The 12,942-nt window shown below is 42.4% G+C and overlaps 1 protein-coding gene across 1 annotated transcript in view; it reads left to right on the forward strand.

Annotated features, from left to right (window-relative positions):
* Positions 1–12,942, forward strand: part of COL4A4 (collagen type IV alpha 4 chain) — a 131,262-nt gene that overhangs the window by 8,203 nt on the left and 110,117 nt on the right. Inside the window, exons 2-3 of the mRNA XM_047084175.1 lie at positions 8,196–8,355; positions 11,542–11,584. Coding sequence (XP_046940131.1) covers positions 8,300–8,355; positions 11,542–11,584 — 99 coding nt within the window. The 5' untranslated portion in view covers positions 8,196–8,299. The remainder of the gene's footprint in view (positions 1–8,195; positions 8,356–11,541; positions 11,585–12,942) is intronic.

A 12,942-nucleotide genomic window follows, 5' to 3' on the forward strand; every position in this document is an offset into this window, starting at 1 on the left:
CAGCACAGAGCCTGATGCAGGGCTTGAACCCATGAACTGTGAGATTATGACCTGAGCCGAAGTCAGACGCTCAACTGATGGAGCCACCCAAGTGCCCCTATACTTTCTTATGGTCGTGGTGTTGGTGACTATTGTGATGATGGAGAAGAGGAGGAGAAAGGAAAGCAAAAGAGGAGAAGGAGGGCTAAGAAGTGTGTGTGTGTGTGTGTGTGTGTGTGTGTATAGTGGGGCAGGGGTTAGAGGGAACTGCAGCAACAGTGATAGCAGAAGGACCTGTCTTTCTGGTTGATAAACCCCAATGCCAGCCTTTTCCTAAGGTCTTCTCCAACTTATGTTAACTCTGTGATTCTCCACTAACTGAAGATTCTTCATCTCCCTCCATAATTTCTCTCTCCATGTTTTTTTTTTAAATTTTTATTTATTTATTTTGAGAGAGAGAGAATGACAGCAAGAGAGTGGGGGAAGGGCAGAGAGAGAGGGAGAGAGGATCCCTCTGTCACGCCATCAGCGCAGAGCCAGATGCGGGGCTCAAGCTCATGAGCCGTGAGGTCGTGACCTGAGCCGAGATCTAGAGTCGGACACTCAACCAACTGAGCCACCCAGGCGCCCCTGTCCTTATGTTTAATAGGTACTTTGGGAGGGACTGTCATAGCGTATTCCTCTTTTCTTTCCCCCAGATCTTCTTGCCTCTCCCGACCAATCTTGGCCTCTTCCTGAGTTTTGCCTGGGCTTCCAGTTCCCAATTTGCTAACCCTTCTCTAATATGTTGCGCATGGGAGCTCTTTTGCTCCTACAGGGTATTAGGAAGGAAGGAAACAAACATTTTTTTAACTACTATCACATGTCAGGCACTGTGCTAGGCACTAGTGTAGACTCATGTAATTCTCTCAGGGATTAATTTCACATGCTGAGAAGTCAGAAGCTCAGAGGAGTTATGTACTTGCTCAGGGTTTCAAGGCTAAGTGGTCAAGATCTGAGCACAAGGCTTTCTAACTCCAGAGCCTGCTGTTACCCCTAACTGTGAGAATGCATGGACCAGGAGAAGAAGGCAGATTGTCTCTGTGGAGGAGGGGAGAAGTCACCAAAGGCACACGTCAGCCTCACAGTACGGGTGGGCCCTGCCTGTTGGGATTATGGGGTGTTACTGCCAGAGCTCAACACAAAGGCAGTTCCCAGAGGTCTGAAAGGTCCAGAGAATTCAGATAGAGTCACCCGGCCCTGCCCAGAGGGGAAAATCACAGACCTAGAGAAACCTGGGGGATTAGTGTTTTTGACATGAGACATACAGCATTTTGAGTCAAGAATGTCATTCTTAGCTTGGAGGTGAAGGGCCCATCTGGTTTTGAAAATCCATTGTGTATTTTTGGAACATATATCACCTCCATGCGGTTCCCAAGCAGTGACATTATTATGGTTGTTGTCAACTTTTCTGTTGATATTGGGAGGAGTCCTCAAGGAGAAAATGATAATAAAAGCCTATGTTGGCAGAATAGTAGGTTAGCTGAGATGTAGTCCAGTTGGCTTTGGACTAACGAATTCGACTCCAAGGTCAACTGAGGACTCCATAGCACTCTTAAACAATTCGACTGAACCTGCAGGGAAGGCAAGGTGGGGGCGGGATTGGCCATAATCCAACAGCATGCTGGTCAGGTTGGAACTCAGAGTCATTCTCAAGAATTTACTTGAGTAGTTCTCAAAGTTTTTCCGTGTTGCTTCTCAGAGAACATGAAGCTCCAACCACATTCCAGTGGTTCATGGACCACACAGATTCATGACCTGCTTTGTAAGCCTTGTGATACTTACTTGTTGAGATGGACTGTTTTTGCTAAAAAGCTCAAACCAACCTGAACTCTTTGAACGTCTGCAGGTAGAGTCAATCCAAGAATATGGGATTTTCTAAATACCAAAACCAAATAAGCAGCTTATATGTTGGGGAAAGGTTGAGTCATCTCTTAACATGGGAAGTGTAAGCCTCGAAAGGAGATGTCCGGCCACTGAGGTGGACACAGCCTTGTCATTCTTTTTCTGGGAGCACTTTTCTATCCTCCGAGGCCCTTTTCTTACTTGTTTGCAAAGATGAGCCTTTAGGAATTCTATTTTGGAAAGATAAAGGTATATACAAATAGGTGTTCAGACTATCAGAAAAATTTCACCTTGGAGAGTCTTCAGATAGTTCAGTGTCAGAAGGTCAAAAGAAAGAACGTGTAGATATTAAGTTAATAGGAATTCATTTCACTGAAAGAACAAAAATATTATTATTTTAAAAAGCTCAAAGACTTAATGTTACCTTGGAAAAGAAAAGACATCATACTTATGTTACCTTTTTGCGACTGGAAGATTCTGATACTCAGTCTCCTGCTATCCGGTCCTGTAATCTTGACCATTCCCTGCTCCCATCCCCCGGTTGATGAGAACCCAAGCAGGGTGTATTTCTTTTCAAGATTGGGTTGCAGAGAAAACAAATTCCCCGTAGTAGAAATAATGATTTAGAAGGTCTCAGATCTTGTTCCCAGACATAGCATTTGGAAAACATCGAGCAAAGACTCATGAGGAGTCCCAGGGGAATTGGAGTCCAGGAACGTTCATAAAGGAGTGAAAAAAAAAAAATCAGCCCAGGGAGTTGGAAAAAGAGAAGCTAATGATATTTGCTGTATAAGCTAGAGCTTACTGAAATAAATACAGGCTGGGAAAGAGCCTATGGACCTTACTATGGTTGTTGAACGAGGCTGATGTTCAGAGATCCAGGATCTTTGGAGGAGATCTTCTGGGGGATCCTCTGGGGGAACCTCCAAGAGAGCTTCCTGTTGGGGTGTCCAGCCTTGGGACCAGCTATGGGGGCAGAGCAATGCTTTTCATCAGACTTGGCTGGACAGGTCAGTTTGCTCAGATAAAGGGAATAGACTATAAGCCTGCATCAGAAATGGGGCAGCTCTTGGGAATGAGCTAGTCTTTCATTCTCTGATGGACCATCAGTCTTTCTCTTTTCACATTTTCCTTTCTTAAAAACCCAATTTTTTATGATTACTGAGGATATCTGTTTCCTCTAAATTCAGGCTTGTGCTTCTCCTAGACCTGTTTCAGCCTTCGAATGTCTGACTCTCCTTCGGGGCGTCTTCCTCCCCCAGCCCCTTTCTTCTCTTTCCTAAGTCCTGTTTCTGAGAGGAGCCATCCAGTTTGCAGTATCCCCCGGCCCTGAGCCAGAGCTCTAGGTCAAGCTCTGGGTTGGGCTGCCTCTATGTTAGGTGGTTATCGTCCTCCACCACGTGGCTGGCTGATGAAAATCTGGCCGCACCCTCACTTAGCTGGGCCGAAGGCGGGACCTGAGTGGGCCCTGACACAGCAGCCCCTGGAGAATGCTCCCTTCCTGAGAATAACAGTTGACAAACTAAAGCATGTCCTTTGAAAGGTGCAGAACCTTGGCAGAAGTTTCCTAGGTAGGCAATCTCCCAAAGCAGCTGTTTGCATTGTTTGCATATGTGTTGGTGGCATAGGCGTAGCGCTTTGGGTTGCAAAGTTGTTTTTTTTTTTTTTTTTTTGCTAATAATGATAGACTCCATTGGAAACTCCCTGCCTTGGCCAGTCCTATGTGATGACAGCCATGTATTTTTGAGAAGGTAGGTTAGAGGGACACTGTTTTGAGCGAGAGAGTATTTTTGTTTTGTTGTCTGGTGCAGTCAGAAGCTCGGTTGAGACAAAAGTTTTTATGCTCTTAACACAGGCAGTTGCAACGAAGAAACTCCTCTCAGATTGCTGTGGATTACCTGTGTGACTGCGTTTTGAGAACACCGATGCTCACGGTGCAAGCTGATCGTCACATGGGCCCTGAGCATCACGTGCTCAGCTGTTGTGGCGACTTAGTTAGGAGAACAGTTATAAATTCTCCACGACTTGTTCATGGCTAGTTTTGGGCTCGACAGACGTGTGGGGTTCAGCACGTGCTCATCCAAGGCTTGCTCCGGGTCAAACAGTGAACAAGGCAGTTTTTTACCACTGGCAGCTCCTGGAGAGCAGAGGTCTTCAAGCTGAGGTACATACGCCCTTGGGAGACAGAATGATTCCTCAGAGTTGTGCAGTCAGCTTGGAAGATGAAGTCAAGGAATCAACTTGCAGATTCTCAACTCTATCATATTCTTTCTTAGAATTGTTCTGTCTGAAGATGGGTCTCCGCTTCATGTTCTCACCACCGCCTTTTACAATTTTTCCTTTTGCTGGTTTTCACCAGAGAAGCATACCCCTCTGCCCCCACCCACCCTGCTTTGTGCCCCCGAAGGCAAGATCTGTTTGTGAGGCAGACGCTGGGCAGCATAAATGCAGGTGCTGAGAACAGAGAACATTCCACCTTTTGGGTTCCACATCCCTGGGCCAGGTGGTTTCTAGTAAGACTTACCAGGTGGTAGATCACTCAAAATGATTCTTGATGATAAATTCTATATTGCTTTTGGCACACAATTTAGGAGAAGTTCAAAGAACTGCATGACATTTATAGAAGAAATTCCTTCCATTCACAAAGTCTTGTTTCTGTGAATAGATTTATTAGAATTTACAGTTTTTAGAAAGTATAATGGAAGGAGTACTGTTGCTTGACCCACCTCATTTCTTGACCAGATCTCATTTGTTGATCTGGGCTAAATAAACTATTTGAGAAACCGAAATCCCCAATTCATTCATTGCCGAGTACATTTCCAGTAAAATTCCATTTGTAACGTGTTCAATAATTGTTTATCAAAATTTTAATTTATTTGGTTTTGGTGGATTATATACCACTTATCATCATAATGATAAACACATTGAGGCAAAAACATTTATGACTTAGAGATTTGTGATCATAGGGAATAAAAAAAATAATTTATATACATATTTTTGTCACAGAGAAGCATAGTAAGGTAATCTATATAAGAATTTCCAAGTATAAAAATACGCTGCACTGGGATATACGTGGGGGATAAATTGGAAATATTAGTTCAAGAATGAAAATGAGGTAAAATTTCTAGCTGGTTGAGAACTTGTTGTGCACATATTTTAAGCTGATGGTGGCAAGAACCATCCTTAGAATGATTATGATGGTCCATTGGCTATGTCAGAGTAGGGCTGTAACTCGTTTTGTTTTATAAGTCACCATGTACAATGTTCCAAATTATACTCTTAGCACCTTTAAAGAGAAGATGAAAGTGTTTAGATATTAACTCATAAAAAATGAAAAGGGGGTGTGTGTAACTTAAAAAACATTCTTAGGGGGAGTGTCAGAGCAGACATCTGCAGCCTGCTATGCTTAGGTGTCAAATGGCAGAAGGGATCCGTACTGGAGTCAAAACCCCCCAGGTCTACCATTTATTAGCCCTGTGAATTTGCACCAGTTACTTAAACTGACCCAAGCTGGTTTTCCTTCACAACTGAACTAATACTTTCTTTACTGAATTGTGGTGAAGGAAGTGATTTGATGTGCCCAGCACTCTTAGCAGAAGGTCCAAGGTGTAATTAGTGTCCATGCCTCTCCACTTTTCCCAAGGCTGTAACGATCCCTCTTTCCATGGCCCTCTTTCTTCCTTTCTCCATCACCTCATGTGTATTCAAAGTTGGCCTTATCTTACATTCTCTGTTAAATACATTTGATTATCCCAAAGTATATTCTGTAAATTCATTCATCCAATGAATATATGTTAAGCTCCAACTCTATTCCAGGCACGATTATGGCTCTGGGGATAACTGTGAATTAAGAGACAAAATCCCTATTGTCACAGAGCTTACTAAGTGCATGGTGATGAGGGTGCATTGGCTGCTCCCAATTAGCGATGTCCTTTCACTAGTGGGAGACCAGTTGGATTTCTGCGGATTGGCCCATCTGTCCATCCACCCAACCAGCCAGCCATCTGGTCATTCAGTTACAAAATGTATTGAGAAACTCCTAAGTGTTAGGACCGTGATCAGGCATTCTTGTCTGAAAGTGACTGCAAAAACACTCTATTTTAATAAAATCCCTGTTTGTACGCCCTTTATCACAATATGCGTAGAGATTAATGCATGATGTATCTATTTTGTGGTTAAATGTAAATATCCCTGGTTTTCTTTAATTTTTTGACTATTTCTTACCTGTTTAAAATAATGAGTACCTTTTTTTTTAATGTTTATTCATTTTTGAGAGAGAGAGAGAGAGAGAGAGAGAGAACACGCAAGCATGGGCGGGGGAGGGGCAGAGAGAGGGAGACACAGAATCTGAAGCAGGCTCCAGGCTTGGAGCTGTCAGCACAGAGCCTGATGCGGGACTCCCACTCATGAACTGTGAGATCATGACCTGAGCCAAAGTCAGATGCTTGACCGACTGAGCCACCCAGGTGCCCCAACTGAGTACCTTTTGAATGATTCAAACCAATTTGTGTATTCCTTCTAAATCAATAATTTGTTTTATTGAGATTTTCTTCCAGTATGCAGCTAAAAAAACACATTTAAAATGATGAATGTGGAGGGGTGCTGGGTGGCTCAGTTGGTTAAGCATCTTAGTTCAGTTCAGATCATGATCTCGAGGTCTGTGAGTTCAAGGCTTGTGTCGGGCTCTGTGCTGACAGCTTGGAGCCTGGAGCCTATTTCAGATTCTGTGTGTCTCTCTCTCTGTCCCTCCCCAGCTCATGCTCTGTCTCTCTCGCTTTCAAAAATAAATAAACAAAAAAATAAAAAAACATTGTTTTGAATGATGGATTTGGGGATGGGAAATGATCCGGTCCCTCAAAGTGATTCTTTTTCTACCTGACTCTCAAACTGTATCAAGGAATGTTGTTCTACCACTTACATGGGGAACTAGTATTCCATAAACACAGCATTGAATTAGTTTATCCAGATTTCATCCAGAAATCAAAAAAATTTCCATTTGAAGACATTTCAATATCAAGACATTCCTTTAGGCCAGGTCTTTTTATATAATATCTATACCTTTTTTAATCAAAGATATAGAATTTTTTGAATCATATGTTTTCTCTTTTTTTTGAGATAAAATTCACAAAATAAAGTCACTGACTTATTTTAAAGTTCATAATTCAGTGTTTTTTAGTATATTCATGAGCAACCAGCACCACTATCTAATTCCAGAACATTCCGTAGTCTCAAGAAGAAACCTCCCAATTCTCTCCTCCAACCCCTGACAATTACTACTCTACTTTCTGTCTCTGTGGAGTTGCCTATTCTGGTTATTTCATAGACATGAAATCATACCATATGTGTCTTTCCTGTAACATGATGTTTTCAAGGTTCATCTATGTATCAGTCCTTCATTCCTTTTTATGGCCAAATCTCTTGTGTGGAAGTAGCACATTTTGCTTATCCATTCATCAGTTGATGGGCGTTTTGCTTGTTTGCACTTTTTGGCTATTATGAATATTTATGTACAAGTTTATGCATGAATATAGTGTCAATTCTCTTGGTTATAACTGGGAGTGGAATTGCTGGGTCTTATGGTAATTCTGCATTTAACTTTTTGAGGAACCATCAAAGTGTTTTCCACAACTGTGGAAACCATTTGACATAAAAATATTTTCGTATGTGTTTGCTGTGTGCGTGAAAAGTATATGTTTCTATCCTAAAGGGTCCCCTTCCTCGTTCCAAAAAGTAAAAAAATGCACTTAAGTGAGTTTTAACTTGGATTTTCAAGGGCAAATGTTAAATAGGAGAAAATGCCACTTAACAAAATGAAGCAATAATTTTTATACAAGCATTATATACATCTATATTTCATTTCTCAAAAATATATTTATGACACAAATAACTGGAGAGTGTTTTTTTAAAATTTTTTTTTTTTTCAACGTTTATTTATTTTTGGGACAGAGAGAGGCAGAGCATGAACGGGGGAGGGGCAGAGAGAGAGGGAGACACAGAATCGGAAACAGGCTCCAGGCTCCGAGCCATCAGCCCAGAGCCTGACGCGGGGCTCGAACTCACAGACCGCAAGATCGTGACCTGGCTGAAGTCGGACGCTTAACCGACTGCGCCACCCAGGCGCCCCTGGAGAGTGTTTTTATTTCTAAGAATAAAAATTGGTATTTATTCAGTTTTATTACCACTAAGATTGTTTTGTCAAAAAAAGTTGAACTTCCCCTTTAGAAAATATTTCCATTGCTGTGATTAATTAAAGTAATTATTTTCAACATTATAGAGCATATTGTGTTTTAAGAGATGTATCTATATTTAACATATACAAACTTTAAACCTAGGACATAGCACCCCACTTACAAGTGAGAGTCTTCTGGAAGAGAAGAGAAACCTGACAGAATTTTGTTTTAAGTACCAAGACTTGACTGTGAAGTAATCCAGGTACATGGCGTCAATAAGGTGCTCATTCAGGTGGATCAAGCCATTGGCCACAGATCCCTGGTGAGTGTCCTCCGTGTGATAACTTGCTTATATTTAATAATTTCTCCTAAATTTGGTTTTACAGTTATGAGTTGTCTGAACGTTTCATGTGTCAAGAGGCCAAAGTGTTCCAGAAACCTATCCATCATGCCTGCTATTTTGTGATTCATTTTTATTAAACACCAGTTCTCTCTACTGTCCCTGAATTACACCCACATCATCGCCAATGGGAAAGACATTCATCTAAAGGCTGCAGATTCTTGTCCTCTTACTAGGTTTTAGGTATCCACATCCTAATCCCTGGATCCTGATAATACGGTCTGTTACAGGTGATGGGGATTTATGTTTGTAGATAACATTAAACTTACTAATCAGCTGACCTTAGGGAGCTTATTCTGGATTATCTGGGTGGGTCCGGTGTAATCACAAGGGTCCTTAGAAGTGAAAGAGGGAAGCAGGAGGGTGAGGGGCAAAGGAGATGTGACAATGGAAACAGGTCACAGGGATGAGACGGACGTGACCAGCCATTGCTGGCTCTGAAGACGGAAAGGAGACCAGGGGCCAAGGAATGCAGGCAGCCTCCAGAATCTGGAAAACACAAGGACACTGAATCTTCCCCAGAGCCTCCAGAAGGAACACAGCCCTGCCCCCACTTTGATTTTCAACAGTGAGACCCATGTTGGAGAATCATGACATAACAAATTCCTGTTGGTTTTAAGCCACCAAGTTCTTGGTAATGTGTTATGGGGCTGGTAGGAAACTAACATGCTATTGTCAGAAGGGACCAAAAAAGACATTGGGAGTTAAGACAGCAACGTCTTAAATAGTGAAAAATAAGAAAAGTTTTGAGACCGATGAATATGTATGCATGAGAGAGTGGTAGGAAGAATGGATTTGTTTCAGGACTACAGGAGAATCTAACTTATTTGGAGTGGGTGGGGAGGAAACTGCAAAATAGTCTTAATTTTAATGGTTTTTTAAAAGAAAAAAAGAATTGCCTTTTTTTCAATACACACAGCAGCAGGAGGAACTATCAGAGGACAGGGCGAAGGAAGGACAAGAGAGGTTGAGCACTGACCCGAACGGCATCCGTCCTTGCCCCCTTCCAGCAAGCTTTTGAGGACATTGCCCAACATTTCTGGGTCAGTTTGCTTTTGTGCAAAATGTGGAAAAAACATGCCCCGACTACAGTTTTTTTTTTTTTTTTTTTAAGTTTCTTTATTTTTGACAGAGACAGAGTGTGAGCATGAGTTGGGGAGGGGCAGAGAGAGAGAGGGAGACAGAGAATCTGAAGCAGGCTCCAGGCCCTAAACTGTCAGCACAGAGGCCAACGCGGGGCTCAAACTCACGAACTGTGAGATCATGACCTGGGCCGAAGTCGGACGCTTAACCTACTGAGCCACCCAGGCGCCCCTGGTTTTTTTTTTTTTTAAGTGTATTTATTTTTGAGGGGTGGGGGGAGGAGTAGAGAGAGGGAAACACAGAATCCGAAGCAGGCTCCAGGCTCTGAGCTGTCAGCACAGAGCTTGATGTGGGCCTCAAACCCATGAACTGTGAGATCATGACCTGAGCCGAAGTCGGATGCTTAACCAACTGAGCCACCCAGGCATCCCCATCCCTAACTACAGTTTTAATGAGACTATATATATGGGGATGGCCAAAACCAGTATGGGATGTAACATGTACTTATTTACAAATGTCCAAAGTGATAAGGGCCCAATTAGCAAACGGTAGTTATAAATACTTGACTTAAAACATTTTATCCCATGTTTAACACATCTTTCAACTTTTTATTCTCTTAATTACTTAGATGCTTCACTGAAATGCCAACCTTACCTTTGTTGGCATTGTCATGAACTCCAACAGCAGGGTTGGGGAGAAGGAAGACCTCAGTGGGGTAGCCAGTAAGCATGGGCTCGGCCTGCCGCAGTCCCCAATCTCCTAGTCTGGGTCTCGTCCAGAGGCACGACTCTGCAGCTTTTTATAATGTTTCTCAGCATTTCAGCATGAGAGGGGGACAGTGTGGAGAAAGAAGGCTCACTTAGGACGTGGGTTTCAGACAGAAGACTCTACTTAGAAAAAAGGACAGAGCTGGCGGGAAATCACAGCCTGAGTCTGGCTGGACCGCAGCTCTCCTCTCATCCCTGGGAATGATGTGACCTGAGTCCCCAAATCCATCAGAGCTGTTTAAGAATTAAATGACATGATGAATATGAAAGCTCTTTGACCAATATAAGCCCAAGGCAGATGTATGTGAATGTTTAGTGGTTGTCACAGTCAGACTGGGCTCCTGGAATAATACCATACCAGGGGGTTTACAAAGAACAGAAATTTATTTCTCCCAGTTCTGGAGGCTGGAAGTCTGAGATCAGCGTGCCAGTGCAGTGGGTTCTGGTGAGAGCGTCTTCCAGGTTGCAGACTGCCGACATCTTGGTTTGTCCTCACATGGTGGAAAGAGGGGGAGAGAGAGCTCTCTGGGGTCCCTGTATAAAGGGCACTAATCCCATTCATAAGGACTCCACTCTTGTGACCTAATCACCTCCCAAAGGCATTACCTTCTAGTACCATTATAAAGGGTGAGGATTTCAACTCATAAATTTGTGGGCAGTGGGGGGCAGAGAGATGCTACAAACATTTGGTCCATAACAATGGTCTTTTATGGTTGTATCTCTTCTCTGTTAAAATTTGTTTATAGTTATGATGTTATCCCCAGTGGATTTCTGCCTCGCTTACAAGACCCTGAACCACTTAACTCTTCCCTAGCTGATTCATATTATTTTCCTTCCTTTCCAAATCATCTCCCCAGTCCATTAGATTTTCTTCCCTCCTCCCTCCTTCCAGTTGGTTCCACTTAATGGCATCCAGGATACACTGAGCTGCCTCCTTCCCTCACTCATCTACATTTCATTCAGAGAGTCGTCTCCATGCCCTCATCTACCCATCCAGTCTCACCTTCAGAGTGTCCCCAGGGTACCCAGCCCAGTGAGGACCCCACTAAAGGGGTGTGAGTACTTCTTGACTGAATAGCAAGAGGGAAGATAATGATGACAAGCAGAGAGAGAGTAACATTTATCTTGTCACTGATGACAGTGGCCTATTAGAAAAAAAAAAAAAGCCTGGAATTTCTTCTTTTGTTCTTTCTCTTTTTAGTTTGTTTTGCATGAAAATGAACAGTTTATGTTAATCTGCATTTTCGCTGTTTTGTAGGTTGCTTGTACTTATCCTGTTTTCTGTACAACACGTATATGCGGTAAGTACATTAATTAGCTCCGATTGCATGCATTATTCTTGTTATAAGCCTTTTTGTCTGTGGGACTCAGTTTTCTCATCTGTAAAATGAAAGGCTGGACTAGGTGAACTCTAAGGTTTCTTTTCCACACTCAAAACTGCTTACCAAATTGCCCAGGTATTGGGGATTTCTTCATCGTGTAACATTACCCTGTGTTAAAATCTTTTTTTGAAGGGGGGCTGGAAGCGGCTGGCCTACTTCAAGATTAAATCAAGACATACAGGATTACATGTGAACATTTTAACTCTGGAGAAGGATAAACCTAGAATATTCTGTAATAAGATCTCTGTCTTCTGCTTCCCACTGAGAAATCTGAGTTATTAAACCCAACCCCAGACATTTCTGGGAAGTCACACTATGGACTGCCAGTAACTCAGATCTTGAGATAACTGAACGGGTTAAGTCACCCTAGTGAGCACGTCCCCATCTGCCATCCTCTCTGGCTTGGATTTACCCAATCCAGTTTCTGTTATTTCAGTTAACATGGGTCTTTTCAAGGCAAATCAAAATAGAGAGTTGCTTTCTGTTCTCCTTTTCCTACTGGTCAGGACCAGAGAGGAATCAGAAGCTCTCCCCAAGTAGGATGATATGCCGTGTACCACTTAGTCCCATGCATTTGAGAGCATCATCTGAAGTAAGAATGGAAACACACTGAGATATGTGTCTGGATTTCTTTTTACTTGATTTCTCTAAGTTTATTTTTGTATTATATTCTCTCCCCCCCCCCACTGCCCCGTTAGAAGAGCCTACAGAGTCTTAAATTTCACTTCCTTTGTTTCTTATGTTCCATACGTGGGAAAAAAAATTCTTGAAACAAAGACTCATCTAGCCTGGACCCTCCTATCAGGTTGTGATGTGCAGAGATATTAGAGATTTCACACCAAAGTTGCGATACTATAGTTGTCTTTTAAAGATAGTGATATAAATTGATGCAAAAGTTATGGGAGGCAATTTGGCATTATCCTTCAGAATTTCAAATGCGTAATCCTGTTGACCCAGGAAGTTTCCTTTTGGGAATTTATTATATATGTTTATACTGACTTGCGCATAAAGAAAACACACAAAAATATTGTAGTGTTTAGTAACGAAGGGAGGTAGCTAACGGCCCATCAAGAAGGACAGATTAAACAAGTACTTCATGTGAGGAAGAGCGATTCTATTAACTTGGACTGACTTTGAAGGCATCTAAGTGAAGGCAGCAAGGTACACAGAAATATACCATTTGGGTAAAAATAAAACAAGATTCAAATCACCAAAAGTGTGTGTGTGTGTGGGTGTGCGCGCGCGTGTGTGTATGTGAGTGTGTGCATATGTGTTCC

Source organism: Lynx rufus, unplaced genomic scaffold (genome assembly GCF_022079265.1).
Source record: "Lynx rufus isolate CCGP_SWC_20201006 ecotype Redwood Valley unplaced genomic scaffold, mLynRuf1.p SCAF_2, whole genome shotgun sequence".
Taxonomy (NCBI): domain Eukaryota; kingdom Metazoa; phylum Chordata; class Mammalia; order Carnivora; family Felidae; genus Lynx; species Lynx rufus.